Source organism: Pectinophora gossypiella, chromosome 28 (genome assembly GCF_024362695.1).
Source record: "Pectinophora gossypiella chromosome 28, ilPecGoss1.1, whole genome shotgun sequence".
NCBI lineage: Eukaryota > Metazoa > Arthropoda > Insecta > Lepidoptera > Gelechiidae > Pectinophora > Pectinophora gossypiella.
The window spans coordinates 2,822,387-2,848,258 of record NC_065431.1 but is presented as its reverse complement, the minus strand read 5'-3'; the positions used below and the strand labels follow the sequence as shown (position 1 = coordinate 2,848,258).

Here is a 25,872-nt window from a genome sequence, read left to right as displayed (position 1 = left end):
ACAAAAATCACTTTATGGTCCCTAGTTTGGTTAAGACATTACTGGCTGATCACTAGATTGTCCGAAAGTATGTAGATCCGTGCTTCGGAAGGCACGTTAAGCCGTTGGTCCCGGTTACTACTTACTGATGTGAGTAGTCGTTACATGAGCCATGTCAGGGGCCTTTGGCGGCTCAATAGCAACCCCAGGGTTGATGAGGTTGGTAATCCATCTCACAACCCACACGATAGAAGAAGAAGAATTTGCTCGCCTCTATTATATGGGGCTTAAACATAGCTGGCGAGTAGTTGAAGTAGATCGCTATATTATATACATATAATTATTACGTTATTTACTTGATGTCCTTCCTGTCTAACCTGTTATAGACAAAGCTTGAAGGTTATTATAAATATAGAACAGCCTACCTTAATTATTAAGTACTTAAATCTAAACTTCCTGTTACTTAGAAGCTTATGAATTGATTTGTATTATACAGGTGTTAATGACACCGTAACGTAAAAAATAGTCAACTTGATTGTACTAAAAATAATGATTTTTCTTGTCGGAAACGTTTAGGTAATTAACACGTCGCCACGCAAAAAAGTTGGTTGTTTCCTTCAAGCCTTATGACACGGGTGAGTCAAATTGTTGACCCATTCACGCCGCAGGGGTCACCCGTGAGCCAAGAGAGGGTTTCGCTTTTAAACACGATTTACAGGCCACGAAGCAGCTTTTTTTTGACGTGACTTATTGTAGATTTGCCGCAGATGGCATTAACTACTTGGCCGGACAAATGGGGAGCGCTGAAGGCTCTCACCCGGTACAACGTTTAAGACAACAGGCCTGAGGGTGCCCAGTTGGGCGCGAACCTCGGCTCAGGGCGTCGTTTGAGAGGAAAAATATTTGAAAGAATTAATCGACCCTAGGGGGTCGATAGCGATAAGCGCTGAATGAGGGAAATCGTCGACCACGCCGGCGGGGTCGGTAGCCACGAAGCAGCGATTTCATGTAAAACTGTTAGAAGAGTGGGCTGCGTGCCTCTGTAGAACAACCTAGGCGACTTGGTTCTTCTATGTCGCAAAAGACGTAAAAAATGTTAAGATTTTGAGTTTTTACTGTGCCACACAGCCAGCCTCCGTGGTCTTGTGGTTAGAGCGTTAGGCTCACGATCTGGAGGTCCTGGTTCGATTCCCGATGGGGACATTGTCGAAATCACTTTGTGAGACTGTCCTTTGTTTGGTAAGGACTTTTCAGGCTTGAATCACCTGATTGTCCGAAAAAGTAAGATGATTCCGTGCTTCGAAGGGCACGTTAAGCTGTTGGTCCCGGCTATTAGCCGAAAAAACACCTCGACCAACCCGCAGTGGAGCAGCGTGGTGGAGTATGCTCCATACCCCCTCCGGTTGATTGAGGGGAGGCCTGTGCCCAGCAGTGGGACGTATATAGGCAGTTTATGTACTGCGCCGCAACGTAGATCAAATAATGTGAATAACAGGGAAACCACATAAAGTCTCTTTAAGTTTCGTCTCTTTGAAATATAACATTCGGATGTGAATTTCACATTGAGCAACACGGACCTTCGCGCTCGTTGAGGGACTTTCCCCTTTTCATCATTAAGAGCTTCTGTGTTTACCATAAGTTAAATAAGGACGACGCTCAGTGGGTAGGCCCGCTACAAGGTGGACCGACGATCTGGTAAAGGTCGCGGGAAGCCGCTGGATGCGGGCAGCGCAGGACCGATCGTCGTGGAGATCCTTGGGGGAGGCCTATGCCCAGCAGTGGGCGTCGTACGGCTGATGATGATGATGATGATGTTGTTTCTCCGAACATTAAATAAATAAATAAGAGATAAAATATTCCATGTCATTTTCTAGATCAAACTATCGTTATAATCGAACATTATATTAGCGTCAAAATGGTCAAATTTTATTTTAAGTTATGCCTGTCATTTTCTTAACTAAGTACTTACATAAAAGGTAAGGGATGGGTAACCGACAGGCGTAAAATTTATGGAACACAAGTCAATTTTATGCAGAAATTTAAACAACCTTCTCAATATTTTCATTGGCCAATAACCCAACCGAATTAAGTTGACAGCACACGTCAAACGGATTGCATATGAGCGAGATGCCTATTTTATTCGCCCGGGTTATTCTTTCATTTTAAAATTAACAATTGTCAATCAATCGTGCCTTTCCTTTTCGCCGGATAAGACAATGGCGGGTATTGTACTACGTATTATAACTTTAAATAAAATTAGGAGGTGTCGGTTTTAAGCAGTTTAAACATGAAAAGAAATAAAAATGAAATGAAAAAAAAAATTGATGAAATGTTTTACATAATAATTTTACTACTTTTACTGCCACATATGTACCACATTTTTTGCAATAAACGAATTTGAATTTGAATTTGAAAGGTAACAGATAGACAGTTATTTTAAAATTTATTAGAAGATATGTAAGTACTGATGGAATTTACTGTACTTACTTAAGTACTTCTTAGACAGAATAAAAAATAAACAGATTACACGCAAAAAAAAATTTCTTCGTAGATGTACCTCTGACTACCCCATCGTCCCCCTAGCATTATCCCGTTTTTCCCAGGGTCCGCTTACCTAACCTGAAGATTTGACGGCCTTATTGCTAAGTAGCAATCTCTTCCAGGCAACTTTTTTATATGACTTGACAATTTTACAGTTAATGTTCATATTATATAATTTGATTATTATTTGTGTAATAATTTTTTTATTATTATTAACTATTTAATTCTAAATAAGTATTGAATAAGAATAAATAAATGATCAAATGAAATAAAATAAATGAATGAATAAGTAAATGAATGGTGCGTGGAAATGTGATATTATTTTATTTTTATATAGCCCAAAAAAATAAATTTATCTATGTTTCTTACTTAAACTTATAAAAAACAACAAGTTTACTCACCAAATAATATTTCCGTCCCGCACTTTTTACGAAACTGCCGAATGCACTAAAAGTTATTGTACTCTGAACAATAAAAAAACAATACAATAATAAATACGTGTGTCCTCTTCGGATGTCCGCTTAAGACTGCGCGTTAAAATAATGTAGGATTGAACTCGCGGACTGACGAAGGCTGCAGAAGTGCGCACGCGACTATTTTTAATTCTATTTTTATTGATTTGAACAGCTTCTGTGGTCTAGTGGTTAAAGCGTTTAGTAAGTAAGTACACGATCCTGAGGTCCTGGATTCGATTTCCGGTAGGTAGGTAGGTATGATTGTCCTTTGTTTGGTTAGGACGCCTAACATATTCAGTCATACATAGGATTATCTCGACATACGAGGAGAAATTTGCCTCTGCTGACATTTTCTTTCTCGCGAGAAATGAATTTGTAAAATTCGTAGTGAGACAGTTTCCTGTTTTTAATAATGGATCAGATACAGAATCATAGCAGAAGTATTTATTAATTTTCTAAAACTGTGACATCGACAGACACGCAAAACTTCAAACAATTGTTTACACAATGATTACACATATTCACACAAACATTCACACTCACCAATTTGCAGCAGGTTTGTTTCTTTCTTTCTTTGCAGTTAAATGCTAGTTATTATTGTAATTATTCTAATTAATCTTTATATTTCACTTTCCGCTTTATAAAATTTAATTTGTCAAACTTTGTAATTGGCTAGTATAAGATTTTTAACATCGCAACTTTAATTAAGATTATTATAAGCTGTAAAGTTTGCAATAAACGATTAAATAAAAAAGAAATATTATGCTCACGACTATACCCCAACGGGGTAGTCAGAGTGGGGACATATCACAAAAAACATTTTGTGATCCCTTGTTTGACTAGGACACTACAGGCTGATCACCTGATTGTCCGAAAGTAAGATGATCTGTCGGAAGGTACCGGTTACTACTTACTGTAAGTTTGTAGTTTGTAGTCGTTAGATGAGCCATGTCAGGGGCTTTTGGCGGCTCAAAAGTTCACCAGGTCGCAGACATCCTATTTCCGTAGAGAATTACATAAAATTTCAGTGGCCACCCATGTCCCCACGTCCGGGATTCGAACCCGGGACCTCCAGATCGTAAGCAGAACGCTCAACCACTAGACCACGGAGGAATATTATAAAATCTACACACGTAATAAAATGTTAACTACCACTGCCTATTATTGTTTACCTACCCTATGATTTGAGCTAAATATATGATTTCGGTGACCAGAATTTCATAAGTAAATGCTTGGAATATACCATGGATGAAACTGGAGTCATTGTTAAAAAAAAAACCTTTTTAAGTAAGTATTTCTAAGCGCTGTTAGATTTTATTTAAGAAACTTCGCATCAAAAGTGGATGCAAGTGGTCTTCTGATTACTTGTTACTCTGCCGACCCTATTAGGGATAACGGGCATCCGTGCTTCAGAAGGCACGTCAAGCCGTTGGAACCGGTTACTATTTACTGATGTGTCCTTTGTATATGTTGTTGTGCAATATAGTATTATTGATTGATTGATTGATTGATGTAAGTAAGTAGTTGTTACATGAGACATTTTAAGGGCCTTTGGCGGCTCAATAGTAACCCTGACACCAGGGTTCATGAGGTCGGTATTCCACCTCACAACCCACACGATATAAGAAGATTATAATACTTAATTAATAAAACACCTTGAGCCACATCTATTTATGTATTTTTAAACAAGTTTTCTGACTAATATTATTCAAAAATATATAGTATTAAAATAGCCATATAAAAGTCAAGATCAAAACACATTTTATAAGTACGAATATCAATTAAAAAAGGCACATGCTAAAACGTTATTTTTAAGATTTATTTTTTACAGACCCGTAAGATCCGTGCTTCGGAAGGCACGTTAAGCCGTTGGTCCCGGTTACTACTTTCTGATGTACGTACGTCTTCACGATAAGGGCCCAGGGCCCCCATTCTCGGGGGGCCCCGAAGGATCCACAATTTCTCTCACACATTTATTCTCAAAACATTTTTGTCGGGCACATTACACTTTTTTCACAAATCAGGAATCTTATCAGAAGGTTAGATTTACAAGGCATATCATATATTACGCCATTATATTATCGATGACTGCGACTTTACCAAAAATCAAAAAACCTATGCTGTATTTGATTACCTATTAAATGGGTTCATAGGTACTTGGTAAAAAATGTAAGTGTTTTTCTTTGTTTACTTTTAAGGGCTTTTGGCGGCTCAATAGTAACCCTTTCTTTACTTTCAAAAAGGGCCCCTAATTCTTGTGTGCCCGAGGGCCCCAGCCTAGTTTAAGACGGCGCTGGTCGTTACATGACCCATGTCAGGGGCCTTTGGCGGCTCAATAGTAACCCTGACACCGGGTTGATGAGGTTGGTAATCCACCTTACAACCCACACGATAGAAGAAGAATAGACAAATTATGTTAATAAGGTAATTACTAAACTGTTGATCAACCGTCTCTTCTGTTAATGTTACGAAAATCATGTTAGAACAATAAATAACAATAGATCGAGTGGGTGTTGCAAAAATATTTATGTCGTTTTTATTCATTTGCTTCGCCTTGGAAACGTCAGAAAAATCTTCCGTGTGCAGTGACGTATATAGGTACCTCCGTTGTCATGGACTACGTAATAATCATCATCACCAGCCCATTAACGTCCCCACTGCTGGGGCACGGGCCTTCCCTATGGATGGAAAGGTGATTAGGGCCACGATTCAAATCAAATCAAATATACTTTATTGCACAGAACTAAATTTCAGCAATAAAACATTGCACATGAATACAGTACAATTTCTATGATTCATTTCTATGTTTTTTATTTTTATGAGTCTGGGTTGATATCAAGTGGAATTTTCCGTCGCAAAAGTATGGAACGGAAAATAATTTAAAAAAACACAAAAAAATCATGAATATTTTGACAGGAAAATGCACTTCATACTTTTCAATCAGAATCATGGTCTGATTCACCAAGTTTAGGCACTTCCTGTCCACCCCATAAGGTACCTAGCGCGATGCTACGTAATAACAATTACTATTATAATATTATACAATGTCAAAAGATCGAAATAACATCCGATTGGTTCTCCATTACGATTCAATTCAAATCTATGTAAATTCTATAAAATAAATTAATTTTAAACTCTGTCCATCCATAGAATAAGGATTTTTCTTCAGCGCTGAACACGTGATAATCATTTATGATCCAGAGATGAATTCGAAAACAAATTCGACATTGCTTTAGGCCTGTGCTGGATTCGAACCTGCGACCTCAAAATGAGAGGAAATTGTTCTAGATCTAGACTTATTTTTCAATTTAAGTATATAAGTATTTATATCAACAGCCTCCGTGGTCTAGTGGTTAGAGCCTTAGGCTCACGATCTGGAGGTCCGGGTTCGATTCCCGATGGGGACATTGTCGAAATCACTTTGTGAGACTGTCCTTTGTTTGGTAAGGACTTTTCAGGCTTGAATCACCTGATTGTCCGAAAAAGTAAGATGATTCCGTGCTTCGGAGGGCACGTTAAGCCGTTGGTCCCGGCTATTAGCCGTAAAAACACCTCCACCAACCCGCAATGGATCAGCGTGGTGGAGTATGCTCCATACCCCCTCCGGTTGATTGAGGGGAGGCCTGTGCCCAGCAGTGGGACGTATATAGGCAGTTTATGATTTATGAAGTATTTATATACCGGACCGACGATCTGGTGAAGGTCGCGGGAAGCCGCTGGATGCGGGCAGCGCAGGACCGATCGTCGTGGAGATCCTTGGGGGAGGCCTATGCCCAGCAGTGGGCGTCATATGGCTGATGATGATGAAGTATTTATCAGGACCAATCGTCGTGGAGATCCTTGGCCTATGCCCAGCAGTATAATTAGTACGTTATAAAAAGAATTGTGCTAAGTACATTTATAAGCTGTTGTATGTTAACCCAACGGTCAGGTCGACGACCTCACCTATTGAAAAACTGCTGAATTTAATGAATTAATTATTGCATGTCATAATGTCAATCACATGTAGTTTTTACAGCTACTTTTCATTAAAAAAAAATACATAAAACATAAACAGCCTATAATACTTCCCACTGCTGGGCACAGGCCTCCCCTCAATCAACCGGAGAGGCTATGGAGCATATACGCTGCTTCACTGCGGGTTGGTGGAGCTGTTTTAAGGCTAATAGCCGGGACCAACAGCTTAACGTGCGCTCCAAAACACGGAATCATCTTGCTTTTAACGGCCTCCATGGTCCAGTGGTTGAGCGTTGGGCTCACGATCCGGAGGCCCCGGGTTCGAATCCCGGTGGGGACATATCACAAAAGTCACTTTGTGATCCCTAGTTTGGTTAGGACGTTACAGGCTGATCACCTAATTGTCCAGGAGTAAGATAATCCGTGCTTCGGAAGGCACGTTAAGCCGTTAGTCCCGGTTACTACTTACTGTTGTAAGTACGTAGTCGTTACTTGAGTCACCTCAGGGCCTTTGGCGCTTATCGTTAAGAGAAGGATAAGCATTATTTCCGTGTCTGCCAGAATCGATTCGTAGTAACTCTCTCTCTCTCTTTATTTAAGAGCTGCGCTCTTGTCGGTGGAGTAATCGCCTTCATTACTCCATAGATAGGGCGTGTAGAACGGTGGTTGACTCAATCGCGTTCCGTTCGTAGTAACTACTCGTTAATATTTAATTAATAATGAGGAGCTCGGTGGCGCAGCGGTAAACGCACTCCGTCTGCGATTGTTGAAGTTAAGCAACTTTCGCAAAGGCCGGTCACAGGATGGGTGACCACAAAAAAAATATCACCTCGAGCTCCTCCGTGCTTCGGAAGGCACGTTAAGCCGTTGGTCCCGGCTGCATTAGCGGTCGTTAATAAGGTTTAAGGCCCGATCTCCCTATCCATCCATAGGGAAGGCCCGTGCCCCAGCAGTGGGGACGTTAATGGGCTGATGATGATGATTTAATTAATATATTTGTTTCGTTTTTTAATGAGATGTATTTCGCTTCGGTACTTTTTGTGATATTTAATCTTAAAAATGGCATCAGAATCCCTGAGATTAGCACTAACATTCACAAACGTGTCTGTATTCTCCTATTTTTTTAAATACATAAGCATCACGCCTGTTTCTCAGAGAGGATAGGTAGCGGACATTTTTTTTTATTGTAGCAATGTGTTTTTAGCTATGTGAAAAGTTGCACCTGATAATATTGTAAACAAAACGGGCTTTCCTATTGTAATTGCTATTAAAAACTTGTCAGGCGCTGAAAATTACACTTAAGTGTTTCATGTCATCCTCCCCGACAGAGCCACCTTCATAAAAAGCGGTCAAATTTATCTCAAAACAATGTACGTCGAACGTACATAGTGTACGTACATTGTTTATAACTGTACGTATACGGATTAGCGGAATAATGTACGTTGAAAGTGGCTCTGCTGCGGAGCATACTCCCTGGCAGAGCCACCTAGAAAAGGTACTTACGATAGATGTACGGTCCTGGATTTACTTTAAAATTGATGTACGTATACTGTTTATTATGTACGTGTGAAAAAATCATTATCAATTCAGTTGTTTTAGTTATTTTCACTATTCTAAAATTTTCACACAAAACGCCTGGTCGGATTATTAGCAGTTTCATATTATTATACTATTGCTATGTTAGATGTTTAGGCACTCAAGTATAAAATATTATGGAGAGAAAATGTGTGGTAAATATACATAATACAATGGTACTTACTTGCATCATTGTATACTTACCATTACTTTTCCAAATAGATAATGCATATTATTCATAAATAAATCATAATTAAAATTAAAACTTAATGTAATATAAACAACATTTTAATGACATTAGAGGGTAGTTTTATAAAATGTATTCCGTTGTGATTACAACCTAACAGTATTGTTTGGTTAGTGTGATAAAACGTAGCTTATTATGGTAATATTCTATAACCAATAATTTTTCGATTACGTATTACATTATAATGAAGCGCGCAAAATGTTTGTCAGTGTGTTTAGAATCTATTTAATTTTTGAATTAAACTCACGTCGACACGTCTTCACGTCTTCACGTCGTCGTGTTCTCGGAAGAGCAGCAAGTGTACCTAAAATTGGTATTAAATCGCGATTTATGTTAAAACTTATTTTACACATTTTGCTCTTATGTTTTTCATTTAAATGTACCTATTATATTGCAAATTACTGTGATCAATAAATAATTTTGTTCCAAGTTGGGTTTAATTTAATTGAAAGGCGGATCGTCTCGAAACTGTTGCTCATAAATATTATCAGGCGTTTTGTATGAAAATTTTAGAATAGTGAAAATAACTAAAACAACTGAATTGATAATGATTTTTTCACACGTACATAATAAACAGTATACGTACATCAATTTTAAAGTAAATCCAGGACCGTACATCTATCGTAAGTACCTTTTCTAGGTGGCTCTGCCAGGGAGTATGCTCCGCAGCAGAGCCACTTTCAACGTACATTATTCCGCTAATCCGTATACGTACAGTTATAAACAATGTACGTACACTATGTACGTTCGACGTACATTGTTTTGAGATAAATTTGACCGCTTTTTATGAAAGTGGCTCTGTCGGGGAGGATGACATAGTGTTTCCGTCCTAAATTATTACGATGTCGAAGCACTTAACATAGGGATTCTATGGATCGGATTTTTACTAGTCCCTGTCCTTCTGAAGGCAACGTTCTGATTCACCGCTCCGGTTAAGGGGAAGCCTGTGCCCAGCAATTGGGACATGCTTAGGTCAACGTATAGGTCCCGGCAAACTTCTTGAGTATCGACCTTGACTGCGCACAACCGATATTTTTTTGCACGGAAGTGTACGTGCGCGAACTTTCCCCCACTACGACACTCGATGCTCAAGAAGTTTGCCGGGAGTTATAATTGTGCGTAATTTTACAAAATAATCTTCGAGTAGGGTACATAAAACAAAAGCAAAAGATCTCCTTAAAACAACATTTATTTAGACGCTCTCTTGAACCGGAGGCTCGTATCCCTCTGGCCTCTCGGACTTGTCACCAGGTTCACGCTTGCCACCGCCGCCGCCCTCTCCGTGCAGTTCCATCAGCTTAGAGATCTCGAACCTCGGCCGTTTCAGGACCTTCACCTGAAAGTACACTCAGGGTTAGGAAGTCTCAGAGGCGAGGAGGAAGATATATAAATTCGGGTATGTCAGAAAAAAATCAAAAGGGAACATGAGTTATCATCATGTATGTGGTCATTGCGAGCTAGGTGTGTCATCATTTGATATTTTTTATGGTTTTTAGTCGGTTATTTCATTCTCGAAAGGTTTTTAAGAAAACTGAGTGAGAATACGTAGCACAGAATGAGAATTTTTACGGAAATTCACGACCCTAGTTGACGCGACTTTAGCGAGAGGTCTCCCCCACAATACTTGCTGTCAAAACGTGATGGCATTTAAAAAAACCCTAATTGGATTACTCTGCCTCATTGAGTCAATTTTTGACATGGGAAATGAATATTTTTTTGTTATTGACATTCTGCAAGACAGTTCCCAGAAATGGACATTCAGGAAGTCTGTGTGTGTGTGTGTGTGAAGTGCCTCTTTACGTGTTACTAACCTATTTGTGACGTCATTATAACATTGTGTTGTCCTACTTTTAGGTAACTTTTGCAACAGTGGACTACCCACCGAGTATTCTCTTCGAAGAATCTATCTTACATAAAACCGGTTATTTACGTTTATAAACAGTTTTCTTCGGAACTTTGACATTGGCAGAATCATCGTTCAGTAACGATGCAGCCATAAACAAGAAGAAAGAAGAAGAAGCTACAGTTTGACATTCGCGCATATTTGCTCACTTACTTTTGTAACAAAATGGCAACTAGCAATATTGCTTTTTTTAGGTAAATTGCTTCAATGTGGTCTTTGAACCCCTCTGAACTTGAAGAGACAAAAACGAACCTTTCTGATGCAGACATCGCGCAGCGGGTAGATGCCGTGGCATGCCTTCTCGATGTCCTTGGCGATGGAGTCGGGGATCAGCTTGTTGACCACCTCCTTGAGTTCCGAGCTGGTCACGTCACGGGTGATGATCTCGCACATCTTCTTCCTGATAGCACGGACCTGGAGTCAAGAGGTTTTCAGGTAAAATAATTTATTGGTATGGAAAATTAGTTCTTAAGTTAAGACAGAAGTGAAGTCAGAAAAAAATCAAAAGGGAACATGAGTTTTCATCATGTAATGTGATCATTGCGAGCTAGGTGTGTCATCATTTGGAAATTGCAAAATAAGTGAGTAGTGAAGTCCATAAAGCTTCGTAACTTTTAACTTCGAGCTTCCTAACTTTATTTTTTTATATACAGGTGTTAGTTACATTGTAACGAAAACTGAGGGATGATTCAGACCAAGATTCTGAGTTGATATCAAGTGGAATTTTCCCTCGCAAAAGTATGGAACTGAAAATAATTTAAAAAAATACAAAATATGAATTTTCCGACGAAACGAAATTCTACTTGATATCAACTCAGAATGATGGTCTGAATCATCCCCCTCAGTATTCGTTACGGTGTCACTTACACCCTGTATATTGTTTTTCTTTATTTTTATTGGCTCTGGAGTGTGTATTTTGAATGTGCAAGACGTAGCATGGAAACTAGAAACGCGCAAAATGAAGTCATGTTACCTGAGTATGCTGAGCATAGCAGGTCTTCCTCTGGCTCAAGGAATCCTTGTTGGTGAAGCCGATGCAGAACACACGGAGCAGGTAACCGTCCGTGGTCTTCACGTCGATGTTGGCCTCCACCAGCGTCTGCCATTTCTTGACCATCCATCTGTAAGGGGGTTTGGGTTAGTTAGCTTCACAAGTTGCTGATAATAAAAAGTTTTTTTTATTAAATTAAGTAAGAAATGAAAAGGTTGTGTCCGACTTCCTGTTTATTGTAATGAAGTAAGAAAAAACAAAAATTCAAATTCACTTTTTCATGAAAGATTCATAGCCATAAATATTTTCTTTGTTTTAATTTTCCTCAAAGGGTAAGGCAAAGGGAACTATACAACCATGTCTTTATGTAATTTTTTTCTTGATGATCATAGTTATATATAGTTATACTTATATGGCCTAAAGGTCTTGTATAACTAGGCCAAAAAATTTAAAAAAAAAAAAACTTATTCTTATTTTAGCAAGTCTCAAAAACAATCTTTACACTTCTTGCACTAATCATAAGAGAAGGACAACAGTATTCTAAGGAATTAAAAACATTGTCCTTTAGAACTCAATTCAATTCTTGATTGGTTCCTGTGTGGTCACAATTCTGAGAGTGTCACGTAATAAAGAAAATACATAACAGCAGAGCAGGGTTATTGAGTATTTTGTGTTGGCGACACAATTCTTTTTCATTTAATTATGTAGCAGCGACATAAAGGACCCCAAAACAGACAATTTCAGGGCACTATATTATGTGGCAGCATATGATTTCTGCAGCATGAAACGATATGAAGACTATAGCATTATCATCATATAGCTGGGCTGCAGTGTAATAAGGATAGTTTCCTAATTCTATTTCTTTTTGGAACTTTGGAAACATTCCCAGGACAGGCACATTACCCTGACAACCTGAGAAATGAAATGAATAATATGATGTACAAACCTGAGCTTGTCAGTGGTGAGGTCCATGCCGTGGAAGTTGCACAGAACATTACGGCCCTGCACATCCTCGGCGATCAGACGGAACTTGCGGAAAGACCTGCCGACAATTGCTGTTCATTAGTTTGTTTGTTTGTATACTCCTTATTGCTTTGGAATACAAAGAAAATTTACATATAATTTATCATTAGATAAAGCATAGGCGAGCTTATCCCTAATTGGGATTTCTTCCAGCTAACCTTGGACAGCCTGAAAGAAACTCAGTGGGCCGGTATTATCACGCAATAGTTACTATAATAAAACAGCTTTCTTCATCACCAGCACATTAACGTCCCCACTGCTGGGGCACGGGCCTTCCCTATGGATGGATAGGGAGATCAGGCCTTAAACCACCACACGGGCCCAGTGCGGATTGGTGGTTATTAAACTGCTGATGCAGCTGAATCAACTTTAATCATAAGCTACTGTGTGATTTTATATTAAGACATTGGTTATTGTATAATTGTCTATACTCCTAACTCCTTCCCAGTAGGGCTAACATGCGCAACGAGATAAAATTTCGTCAGTCATTTTATCGATTCTGACGATATAATTAAGACGTTTTATCAATTAGTGCTAATATGTAAACTCAAATAAGTCATGTTCTGTCTAAATACGAACAAAATCACGTGGCATGCAGTGTTAGGGACAAAAATAAACTTATCGATTTCGTCAAAATACATACATTGCGCGTGTTAGCCCTGCTGATTGATCCCAGTTTTGATCTATGTATCAATTTTCATGCAAATCAGCCCAGGTAACAGACAGATGGACAGAGTAACTTTTATAGGATTTGTAGCAGCGACATAAAGGACCCCAAAACATATAATTTCAGGGCACTATATTATGTGGCAGCATATGATTTCTGCAGCATGAAACGATATGAAGACTATAGCAGCATCATCATATAGCTGGGCTGCAGGATCACGTCTATTTCCTGTTGGGGTAGGCAGAGACTACGAAGTTCCACTACAGTCCTGACACACCACTTTCGCTTCTTCCACTCTTAAAGTCTTCGTGCCTGCTTACCGGCACAGAGTACTTTTGACCAGGCCTTTTTGTCGACACCAAAACTCATTTAGTTTTTAAAATCGAAACACCTAACAAGTTTGTGTTTAAAATATTAAACATAGTAAAAATAACATAAGCTCACAACACTATATTCCAAAAGCATAGGTACATCTATCTTAAGATGAAGTAAGCATCCACACTTTACCAATTTATTTACTTTCTGTTAGACCAACATGATAAGACGGTCAAGCCGTGTAAGTAAAACCTGAATGTAAGATGAGATTAATGATAAATCATTGATGAATCCCAGTACTGGGGCTGGAACCGGTGCTCCCCGATTGAGAGGCAAGCCGGTGTACCACAGGTTTAGTGACTAATAAAAGAAATACCATAAAGATTAGCAGAAAAATACAAGTATTACGTAAAAAAATTACCTTTCCGCATCAGTATCGGCCTGCAGATCAGCGAGGGACACCTCGAACACACGTCCCTTCAGACCTTCGGACGCGATCTTGGTACCCTACAAAAATAACACAAGACATTTAGTAGTACCGTTCAGTAGTTTTATTTGTTAGACGTCGTATGGTAATTATCATTCAGATAATAAATCAAAAGGGAACAAATTTTTCATCAGATTTGTATCATTGCGAGCTAGGTGTGTCATCATTTAGAACCTATTTACCCGACTGCGGCGAAGCAAAAGGGGGGGGTTGGAGTGCACCTATACCTAAGGGGGCAGTATGAGTTGGGACTTAGAGAAATTTTGATTGATTTTGTATGAGCTATGGACATCGCCAAATTTTCGAGTGAAATTACTATGGAAGCTCTTAGTGCCCCCTTAACACTTTCAAGTACAGAACATCTATGGACGTTCCGATTCCAAGGTGTCATTAGGTCATACTACCTATTATGAACCATGGTCTCCGTCCGTGAAAGGGTTAAGTACACTCCAACCGGTTATTTCGATAAGTCAGTTCATACTATTCATAGACATTGTAAATGGTGTAAATAGTTTATGATAATCTAATTACATGCAATAATAATTTTATACATTTAATTGTAGAAGGATTATCCAAATAGATCCTTGCACTTCATATTAGACAAATTAACAAATTGTGCTGTTTCAGACATCCAACTCTTTCTTGCACTTATTGTAAGTGAAGGACAGCACTAGTTTAAGAGCTGTCGAACTAAAATTAGGTTATGTTCATAAACTACGCCCAGATTGGCACGAATATAAAGAAAGTATAAAAAAGGAGTTGTGCCAATCCACATGGGGAAGAATTTTATAGAATAATAACTTCTAAATAGTACAGCATACTTTACAATATGAATTTTAGTGGAATCAAGTATCTATAGGTTTTTAGTTTGGTTGTCCTTAGGTACTAACGCAGAAATAACGAGAATCCAGACTCGTGGATAACCCAACTACGTGAAAAAGCGAGACATGTGCTCACTTCATAAAGGACATAAGCTGTTTCTGAACTTATTTATTACACTTTGATCACACACGCCGGTGTAACTAATGGCTAGCGTGGAGTCAAACTAAGGTTATGAGTCGATGTTTAGTTATACTTTATAAACAATGCAACTAACCTGGGTACGGTTGACAAGGGTGGTGCCCACTTGTCTCTTGGTGAACATAGACGGTGCCTTAACATCGTACCAGTCCTTGCGAGTGAAAGGATCCACACTGAAAGATAAAAACCAAAGTTTGACATAACCTCAAACAACTCACCAACTTCGCAGATTTAGAACAATATTTTAACTAAATATACGGCTTCAACACAAAGTAATAGTAGAAAGAAGGCTAATCTAAATGAAGAAATACCAAAAGAAGTTATAATTAAACCAACACGAACACAGTAACGACACGAGACACCAACTTTAATCCACAATAACTTTAGCAATCACAATTACAACGGTCGGGAATTTACACAGAATCGTTAGAATACTAAATCGATTAATAGTTTTTGGGTTTATTGCGAACTTACATCTTCTTTTTAACACCCTTTTTACCGCCTTTCGACAGGCCTTTATTTTTACCGACCGCCATGTTCGCAATCGGTCAGCAGAAAGACTATTTGTTTGTCTATGCCTCGACAGCCGTCAAAAATGATTTCTGTATGTTGGCCAACTTGAATTGTTTCTATGGTTCTGTGCACTTTGCAGACGGGCGTTTTTTTAAACGCTGAAGTTGAATGAAATCGTACATATCATCATCATACATACAATTAAAACCCATCCATTGTGGAGAATAAAATAAAATACATGCAGTTTTATTAGAACATTTAAAATAAAATAATCAACACAAAATTATATTTTTTTCATTTTATCAATGATAGAAAAGAATTTGCTTTGATTTCCTTTAGATTTCGAAAATAAAAATATTTTTACTAGTTTATGTGTAATGGTTGCTAGAGGGAACTTTTGAACAAAAAATTGCTAGTTAATTGTCAACAATTAATTAACTAAAACAAAAACGTTTTCAAAATTAACCTGAAGTTATCCTTATTACAAACTCTATACATTAGAGATTGCGCACGTTAATTTCTAGAGAGTGGACGTAACAACTTTCGTTAAAATATATAACTTGGCTTCTTTCATAAATAATGATTAAACAAAACATACGAAAACATTTTCTTTCACAATAATAAATATTAAAGCTTGTTTACTTTTATTATGTCCACCTCGGTACGATTTCAATAATTTATATCTATTTCCCGTCGTCTGGTAGAAATTGCTATTATAAGCCTTTTTGCTTTTTGCCATTGATTGTCAAGCTGAATAGATAAGGATCTTTGCCTTTCTTAGTAAAACATTTGTTTGTGACGTCATTTAAAGAAATGAACTGAAAGATATTTTTCATTCATTCTTTTGTCTTTCGTTCATTCATTCACTACTTGTCGTCATCGTCGCAAGTGGTGCACGCGTGATCGGTTTGCGCGGTGATTTTTTTTTTTATAGAACGTTCTTACTCTAGTCGGTTTTATACATTTTCACTTTCAACCAGTGCCTTGGCAGTATTGACTGTTATCTGTGACTGTGATGTACTACTAGATTACGTTACTATAAAATAAATCACTAAAAATGGGCCAGAAAGTGTCCAGAACAGATTTCGAGTGGGTTTACACCGAGGAGCCCCATGCTAGTCGACGAAAAATCATTCTAGGTAAGTACTTACGTCATCTATGAGAATATAAAATAAGCTAGCAGGTAAATAAAAAGTTTTATCACTTATTTCCCGGCCGGTAAAAGTGGCGATAAGTAATGAAAACCACATAATTTATACTTGTTATTTACATTTCTCATTTTCACGGTCAGGAAACGCTGAATGTTTACGTTATCGGGAATGTTTAGGGCGTATTTAGTTATATTAATTAATGTTACCTAATCATGCTATATGATTTGTTAGCTTACTGTCTAGAACAAATAGGTTACTTGCTGCATAACCTGAATTATTTGTCGTATTCTAAATTCAAATATCCATATTTATACTTTAACTAAAGTACCATTGAATGGGCAAGGGTCTTGTAAAATGGGTGCCACACTTGGAAAAATATCACTTACCTATATTTTGTATAAACTGTCGAATTTTCCAGTGAGATTAGGTAGGTAGGTAGTTACTATGGGAGCTACAGGACTTTAGAAAAGTTGATCCAATAATTATGTTGACTGCTTATTACGTAAATTGCCTGCCTACCTATAACTATTTCCTCGTACTGTTTTGTAAAGGAGTGGTGAAGGAAAACATAACATACAGTCAGACATAAAGTCACATCCATATTCCCAAATGGATGGACAGAGACACTGGCAACAGGTTATCACTCCCTCACCCATATGGTCCATCATTAGAAAGGACAAACATCCTCTTGTCTGTTTTTACAATATGACCAATAAGATAAGTGCTGTACACATTCTTTTCTAGTCCAGTGTAAAATCATCATGTTTTTTTTTTATTAATAAATAGGCTGTAAATGTTGATGCCATTGCTCGTAATATTGACCAGTCTAAAAAGTTTAATACAGCCTTGTCTTTGACCTTAATATTCACTCTGTTGTGCCAAACTTTTTTTCTATTACAAGAATAATTTAGCAGAAATATTTTCTTGTTTCATACTTTTTAGAATAAATCACTAAACGCACATAGGTGCTGACTCCCATACACACTGTCTAATTTTATTATAAGTTATACTTGTCATTTTCTTACCAACTGAAAAATAATAGGACAGGTAAGGAATGGGTTGATTGAGGGAGGCTTGAGCCCAGCAGTGGGATGTAGGTATATAGGTATGCTGTTTAGTGTTTATGTTATAATATGATGATAGGTAAGGTAAACTTACCTGAAGGTTACTCTGCTATTACCTACCTCACAGTTAAAAGTAGTTATGTAAAGAAGCATTACTAATAACCATTTCCAAGTAATTAATTTGTTTTTCAAGTAAAGCCCAATGCACATAGAGGCGCTAGGCGGTTGCTCAAAAGCCGCATTTCTGAGATAAATTATGAAATTGTGATTAGTAAAAAAAAAACAGATCTAAAGGTGACAAATTTTTTTTTTCACTTATTAGGCATGAATTTTAATAATGAAAATGTAATAGGTAATAAGTGCGACATTCTGCTACGTTTTTCTATGACGTCACAGGTTGCTTTTTCGTACAAATTCCATAGTCATTTCTTGTTTTGACGTTTAGTAAAAAAGTAACTGATTTGACTAGTTGGATACCAGCCTATTATATTGAGGACTTCGACCAATAGCCGTACGCCGCCTATCTATCTACGTAGATATCAGTCGCTGCTGTTTATTGGTCAAAGCCTTTGATATAATTTGGGCCGCGTCGCGAGGGTGTTGTGCTTCGAAGGCAGGAGTGGCTGGCTGCAAGTTCTTCTCATTTCCCGCTCCATTAGGGACGATAGGCGGGAGTTTATGTAATGTAGCATTTGCCGGTAGTGTTAAATTCGGGGTAACACGGTTTTCCTTTCGTCATGTACCTACCAATTTTTAGCTTCCTACCTTGAAAACTGCGAAAAGTCCCATAAAAAATTTCACCCTCTCTGATGGGGTCGGGGGATTTCATAAAAAAAATGAAGCACGATTTTTTTGTTGCCCGCAAATACCTAGTCCGCGTACGTATTTTTAACTTTCTGCCTTCTACCTTGAAAAATCGGGAATTCGCCAGACCAACATCTACCCCCCATTTTAGGGAAGTGGGGAGTTAGAAAGAGACAAAAAGTAGTCAAGTCACTCTCCATCCATATTCAAGAGCTTTTACAACGGGAGTATTCCCACTTTGGTGTGAAATTGAGTGATAGAGTGAGAAACAGTGTGATAAGACAGAGATGTGGTGTAAAAGACGATATAGTGACTAGGATTGAGAAGGGAATGTTAGGTTGGTTTGGACACGTAGAGCGGATGAAGGATAATAGAATTGCAAAAGCGGTATATAAAGCGAAAGTTGATGGTAGGGCTGGCAGAGGAAGACCGAGAAGGACTTACGATGATCAAATTGGAGATGTCCTTAGAAAAGGTTCAATACGATCTACTCTGAACCGGCGTGCGTGTATGAAGCGATTTATGAATGTGGAAGAAGCAAGAGAAGTGTGTCAGGATCGAAGCAAATGGAATTCTATAGTCTCTGCTTACCCCGGTGGGAAATAGGCGTGAGTTTATGTATGTTGGGAACATTTCGAATCGCAAATGACTGTGATAATTTTGTCACTTTGTATTAATTTAGTTTTAACTTTACACTTATATTTGTACTATATTTTATATTATTTTAACGATTTAAATTACATGAGATACAGGCGTGATGCTGTTATGTTAACTACGTTATATTTATGCTCACATTCCAACAATTCACAATTCATTTACATAATTCTGTGAACGGTAGCAAAGTATTAAACATAGTATTGTCAAAAGACAATAGAATCGAGAAATATAATATTGAAGCAATTATAATAACAGTCCAGCAGGGCTAACACCCGTATTCTAAGATGTTTACTCAAAACTGCCTTCACTCGGTCCTCAGCCAAGGCCACCTTAAGGGATTCTCAAAATCTCCTTGAAATCGGTATTCTTAGTTGACACCTCAACCTTAACGGAGGTTTCCTCCAGCGAGGAAGAGTGGAGGTATGACGTCATTGTTTTCGTATTATTTTGTTGGCAGCATGATAGAATTCTGTTGGCTGTGGTCACGTTTGTAGTTTATGGGAACATTTAAACGTCAAACAAATTGTCAAATCGACTTTGACAGTTGATTTCGCGGTACCGGCTTTGTTTATTTCAAACACAAATTTCAGACTACTTTGCACTGAGCAAGTTATCATCCGTCCCAAACTACTTTGTGGAGTGTGAAAGTGTTTATTAGATTTGTAAAAGTGTTTATCAAGTCAAAATGTCGAGCGGATCAACAAGACAAACTTTCACTGAACACGAAAAAGTGTGTCTGCAGGAATTAGTTTTGAAATATAAATTAAATTCTGCTGCAACTATTGGGGCTGGAAATGCAAATGTAAAAAAAATGGCTTGGGTACGCCTTACACAAGAATTTAACTCCATTGAGACCAATAGTAAAGTAAGTACCTAAATGTAGCACATAATATTAATATCATTCCTGATTTTGATTAAACTTACAAACAAACCTTTGATTTCTTTTAGCGAACAGAGGCACAATTAAAAAAATGTTGGGACAATTTAAAAACCAGAAGAAAACAATTTCTAGCACAAGAAAAAAGGTAAAATATCATATACTTTCTTAAAAGTAAATATTTAATTATTTACTATTGTTACAAAACACAGTGCAATGCTGTAAGTAATGTTATTTTTAAGCTTCTCTTTTTTTCATTTGAATTTGGAAGGGAACGCATGAGGACCGGAGGTGGGTTGTATGCAGCTAGTACCTCTCAAGGCTCCCAGGAGGCTATTGATGCTGCTCTTTTGGATGCCACAAATATAGAGCTACAAGGCGTGTTTGATAGTGATAGTGGTGAGTTATCAGGATATACATACATACCTTATTCCACTTACTAAATAGTTTTTATTGATATTTCTTTTCTATGTTCAGTTGAAAGTTAATAGAATTTCACCGAGTGGCTCTTGCAAGTAAAAATTATAGCAATTGATAACATTTTCATTCCAGATATGGTGTTGGACCACAACATGTTAGCCCCAGTACCCGATCTCCCTGCACCTGCAGCCCCTGCAGCACCCGCTAATACCTCACCTGGCGAAGGACCATCCCAAATACAAAGTATAATAGTTAAGCTATATTTTTTTGCCATTTCTAACACAATAAACAACATATTTTTTTTTTGCAGAATACATTATGTTTTGCCTTTTTTGCAGAAGCTATTCCTGTGGAAGTTGATATTGAAATAATGGATAATCAATATCGTCCATCAGCCGGGTCTCGTCTCTCCGATTATGACCCACCTTCTCTAATTCAAGGTATTTTCTTAGATATTTTCTTAAGTTCATTATCTAGTACATTTAAACAAAACTATAGGCTTGATTATTATTACAAGTAATCTAAACCAGTGTGAAGATTTTAAAGATTTTAAGAAAGAGGTGTGTTTAATGAACACTTATGTAACCTTATTTAAGTAACATATTTGGAATTTTTTATTTGTAGAGTCTGTTCCTGTGGCACAAGTAGAGCTACCTCGTCGACCATCAACTGGATTGAGAGAACATGATTATGGAGCACCTTCTCAAACTCAAGGTATTCTTATTATAGCAATATTGTTGAACAAAATCTGCTTTATAAGTAACTAAAATAATTTCTAATGTATTTTGGGTAACAAATTCCTAGAAACCCCATGCTGATCTTGCACGACCCAACTCCGTCCACAAAAGTTTTTACAGCTTTCTTATCTTTTGTTTACATTCACATCTGTGAATGTGATGGCCATCTGTCAGCACTTGTGGTGACCTTTTTTTATATTAGCCAGTTAAACGTATTCACTTCGTAGTAAAAAGGATCGGTTAAAAAATATTTTTATTATAAGTAACTGTGTTTATTAAGCCTGTGAACTTTCGTGCGTTTTAACATATCTTCTTGTTACGTTTCAGCTTCAAAGAACATTCGGGCTCATGTAATTAATCAGGAGTTCACCTTGCGAAAGGATAGATATCAGGTGATAGTGGACAGGGAGGAGGAGCTACACAAATTGAGGATAGCAGAGCGGGAGTGGCTCGTAAAGGCAGCTGAGGAGACATATCATAAAGCTCGCCTTGAAAAGGAAAGTGCGCAGGAGTTGCTGCTATGCAGCCGGGCTAAGCGAGAGCTAGCAGAGCTGCATCTTTCTAGGGAAAGAAAGAAATAAATTGATAGTTTTTATTACATTTTTTTTATTGAGCATATCCCTTGTATTTGGAGCAATAACTAATTTTAACTATGATACAAATAATGGAATCTTAAAGAATATTTCTAAGAACTTTTTCTATATGAATTATAACATAATATTATAGGTATTTAATACATATCTAACATCTAGATAGAAACTAAACTAGTACATAATACAATACAGTAACTCTTTATTATTTAAATACAAGAAGCAAGTGGTACAAAAGGCGTTCTTTTTGCTGAGGAAACATAACTAACATAACAAAATTATACTTAACTAAAATGTCTTGCGATAAAACTAGCTCTTATAATACTACCTCGTTCATTGTCTGGAACAGGTGTTGGTGGGTCTATCCTTGACCTCAAGGGTTCTGGCATTTCTTGGTTAGTGTTAACACTGATATTGTGCAATACAGCACATGCCACGATGATGTTAGGGACATTTTTTATTTTGTTCTGAAGCTTCCTGCTTAAACAAGCAAATCTTCTTTTCAGGACACCATTCAGCCTTTCTATAATATTTCTAGTACTGATATGGGATCTGTTGTAGCGCTCCTGATCTGGTGTTTGTGGATTTAGCACGGGAGTATACGTGTAAGACGACTGTGTCGTGTCAATTAAATTTCATCACACATACAGACAAAGTTGTTACTAAGGCGGCTCAGATGCTTGGATTCCTTAAAAGAAACTGTATTGGTTTTAAACAAAATAAAACCAAGACTCTTCTTTACAACGCTCTTGTACGCAGCCATCTCGAGTATGCAAGTATCGCATGGAGTCCATTTTACGCAGTACACTCACAACGTATTGAGAGCATACAACGCGCCTTCACCAGGTACTTGGCATTTCACACCAGCGGATTCTCCCACAGACAGCCTTACCAACAACGCTTGGATAAGTTCAACATGATAAGCTTACGCGATCGTAGACTATTGTTGGATATGTGCTTTCTGCACAAACTTGTGAATGGAGTTATACAATGCTATCACCTTCACGAGAGCATCTCACTCAGCGTGCCATATAAGTATACCAGACATAAAATAACAAATATATTTTATACTCCCCGCTGTAAAACGAATCTTGGTCTTCAAGCCCCGCTAACCAGAACTTTTAAAGAATACAACTCTTTTTGTAACAAAATCTTAGATCTTGATGTGTTCCATGATCCGCTGAATATATATATGAGAAAAATTTTAGATTATTTAAAGCTCAACAGATATTAATTACTTACTTATATTTTACTTTTTTTACTTATACTTATATCTTTCTAATTTCTAATTTTTAAATTTGTTGTGTAATTTTAATTTTACTTTATTTTTAAATACTTAAGTACCCTTAATTGTATAAGTTATGTACGCCGTAATTTTCATATATATTAGTCATAATACCGTACCGTAACCTTATATGTAAAATGTTTTAATATATGTGATGTGGTTGTACTTTATAAATAAATAAATAAATAAAAGACTGTGCATATCCACTGTCCCCTAAAAGTATGCCAGCACCTACTAAATCCCCTTCTTCAAAGCGCATACTACAACGGCTGTTGCTGAATATGCGGGAATCATGGGCAGATCCTGGCCACCTCGCCACAATGTCGTAAATCAACATTTGTGGCCCGCATATTAGTTGTACATTTATAGAGAACTCACCTTTTCTATTTCTGAAAAGTTCTCCATTTTCCCGACTCGGATTTTTAATTGGTACGTGAGTGCAGTCAATGCACCCGATTACCCCTGGGAATTGAGCACGTTGGTAAAATGCTCTCTTCACGTTGGCTCTCTCGTGTGCTCCAGGGAACTTGATAAACTCAACTACTTTCATTGCTAATATTTTCGATAGCTTAGCCACGATTTTAGATACAACTGGCTGACTGATCTTATGCAGGTCTCCGCAAACAATCTGTTGAAACAGAAATAGTTTGGTAAATATTTTTTATAACTGTAGATAAGTAATTATATAAATGCTTGAATGGCTAACTTACCTGGAAGTTTCCTGTAGCATAAAATCTTAACGCTATGAGTAGTTGCAATATGGGTGGTAAAGGTAACCCTTTGTTGGTTACATTTGATTGCAATCCAATCAGTGGCAATATCATATGAACAACGGTATCTTTCCTAAATCGAAAGCGTTTTTGAAATTGTTCTTCGTCGTAACATTCCAAAGGGTTTTGAGCGTCTCTGATATATTTCCGCGCCGGATAATCGTAAGGATTATCATAAACATAATCCATAAACTCTTCAAAGTCACTATATAAGTCACTATCACTCATTTTAATAACAAAAATCGAAGTTTGTAATATAAAAAGTATCGTCACAACAAGCGTTCGCACGGATTTCAAGCGTTGAGTAGTCCTTAAGGTTGGTCACGAGGTACCTTACATTTGACAGTTCATTCCTCAATTTTTACTCACCTCCAGTGAGGAAGAACCATAAGTCGAGGACGTAAATGTCAACTATGAATACCAAAAATCCTCAACCGAGGTTGAGTCGAGTGGAGGAAATCTTGAGTGACATCTGAGAATACGGGTGTAAGATGCGCAACTTGATAAAGTTATCGATCGATTCAATAAATTTTGTTGACCTCAAAAAGGTTCTCTATTTTTACGCATAAATTTTTATGTAATAATTTACCATGGCATAATATTACTTGTCCTATTATTAGTTACGCATAATTTGCCATTACTTTTTAAGCATAATTTTAAAACTCATAACTACTATAAGCATAATATTTAATGACAATAATGATATATAAGCATAATTATTATAAGCATAAAAAAAGAAAAGAAAAGTTTTGGCACAACTTTGAACATTTCCGAAACTTACTTTTTCCTTGGCTGCATTTGGTTCATGATTGTGACTTTTTATATTTTTTGACTCTATTTCATGCTGTTGGTCATCATTCAGCATACTTTTCGTGTGTAAGATAAACATGCTGGCGCCGCACCCTAACCTACTGTTATGCCTTGTAAAAATTATGACAAAACACTATTATTCTTAAAAAGAATTATGGATACCTATTTATATGCGAATCCAAAAAATATTAGTCCAAATAAGTTATACCTAAAAAACCAGTATTCTTAGATGTTATTATGGGAAAGTACTATTATGCTTAAAAACGTTATGCGAAAAGGATTATGATAATTAAAATTTTTGTGCCCGTTGCTGTGGAGACCTTTGGCTGCTGGAGGGCAGACACCAGAATCTTTATTTCAGATTTAGGTCGCGGGCTCAGGGAAAAAACGGGTGACTCTCGCTCCGGTTCGTTCTTGGAGCAAAGGTTGGCCATTGCTATTCAGCGCGGCAATGCGGCGAGCGTTATGGGCACCTTTGCACCGGGAACGGTCAGGGGCGGGTTATTTAAGTTTTCTTTAATAGTTTTATTGTTAAATTGTATATGTGACAATGTAATTATTAATTTAAATAAATGTAATTAAAATTATGACAAAACAATTTATGCATTTTAAGGGAATCCCCCTCAAAAAACATAAATTTCAAATCTCCAATTCTCCATCCCGTGAACTCACGTGAATACGTCGCTCCGGTTTGCCGCGAAAGACGGACAAACAAACAAACAGACAGACAATTTCGCATTTATAATATTAGTATGGATTTATTGAAAATTACATGATAATTCCCGGTATTAGAATGTTTCCGTCGGTACCCTCTCTGTATGCGCAGAGCATAAGGTTTTAACAACTCCACCTGGTTAGTTAGCTTACGCTAATTTGCAACCAATTGTTTACTTTAGCACATCGTTACTGTCTGTTTAACTGAATCACCTTTTGGACAGGGAAGTATTCAGATATTAGCAACCGTATTCCGAGATGTTGATGACCTAATAAATTAAAAAAAAACAAAAAAAAATTGTTCAATCACCTCTTCCTCC

At 37.4% G+C, this 25,872-nt stretch overlaps 6 protein-coding genes across 7 annotated transcripts in view; 3 read left to right on the top strand and 3 right to left on the bottom strand.

Annotated features, from left to right (window-relative positions):
- The window catches only part of LOC126379166 (fatty acyl-CoA reductase wat-like), a 44,823-nt gene extending 41,729 nt beyond the window's left edge, over positions 1–3,094 (bottom strand). The window contains exon 1 of the mRNA XM_050027828.1: positions 2,922–3,094. The gene's annotated coding sequence lies outside the window, so the exon portion shown is untranslated. The remainder of the gene's footprint in view (positions 1–2,921) is intronic.
- Positions 1–25,872, top strand: part of LOC126379179 (putative mediator of RNA polymerase II transcription subunit 26) — a 253,823-nt gene that overhangs the window by 83,430 nt on the left and 144,521 nt on the right. The gene's annotated exons all lie outside the window — the stretch shown is intronic.
- On the bottom strand, positions 9,926–15,753 carry LOC126379253 (40S ribosomal protein S3a). Its single transcript, XM_050027953.1, has 7 exons — positions 15,635–15,753; positions 15,237–15,333; positions 14,075–14,160; positions 12,595–12,690; positions 11,631–11,778; positions 10,910–11,071; positions 9,926–10,090 (listed from the first exon to the last, which is right to left on the bottom strand). Exons 1-7 carry the CDS (start codon positions 15,694–15,696, stop codon positions 9,947–9,949), a joined length of 795 nt encoding a protein of 264 aa, XP_049883910.1. The 5' UTR covers positions 15,697–15,753; the 3' UTR covers positions 9,926–9,946.
- The window catches only part of LOC126379241 (sphingolipid delta(4)-desaturase DES1), a 23,672-nt gene continuing 14,343 nt past the window's right edge, over positions 16,544–25,872 (top strand). Inside the window, exon 1 of the mRNA XM_050027935.1 lies at positions 16,544–16,812. Coding sequence (XP_049883892.1) covers positions 16,731–16,812 — 82 coding nt within the window. The 5' untranslated portion in view covers positions 16,544–16,730. The remainder of the gene's footprint in view (positions 16,813–25,872) is intronic.
- On the top strand, positions 19,621–21,978 carry LOC126379244 (uncharacterized). The gene is made up of 7 exons (XM_050027938.1): positions 19,621–20,214; positions 20,298–20,374; positions 20,498–20,625; positions 20,779–20,889; positions 20,985–21,086; positions 21,271–21,360; positions 21,711–21,978. Exons 1-7 carry the CDS (start codon positions 20,035–20,037, stop codon positions 21,962–21,964), a joined length of 942 nt encoding a protein of 313 aa, XP_049883895.1. The 5' UTR covers positions 19,621–20,034; the 3' UTR covers positions 21,965–21,978.
- LOC126379256 (putative nuclease HARBI1) lies at positions 22,469–24,514 on the bottom strand. 2 transcript variants are annotated; one of them, XM_050027956.1, is made up of 3 exons: positions 23,969–24,514; positions 23,637–23,886; positions 22,469–23,153 (listed from the first exon to the last, which is right to left on the bottom strand). In XM_050027956.1, the coding sequence occupies exons 1-3, from the start codon at positions 24,254–24,256 to the stop codon at positions 23,095–23,097; spliced, it is 597 nt and encodes a 198-aa protein (XP_049883913.1). In that variant the 5' UTR covers positions 24,257–24,514; the 3' UTR covers positions 22,469–23,094. The 2 variants fall into 2 exon arrangements, with proteins under 2 accessions (XP_049883913.1, XP_049883912.1); XM_050027955.1 differs by having other exon boundaries at positions 22,469–23,886.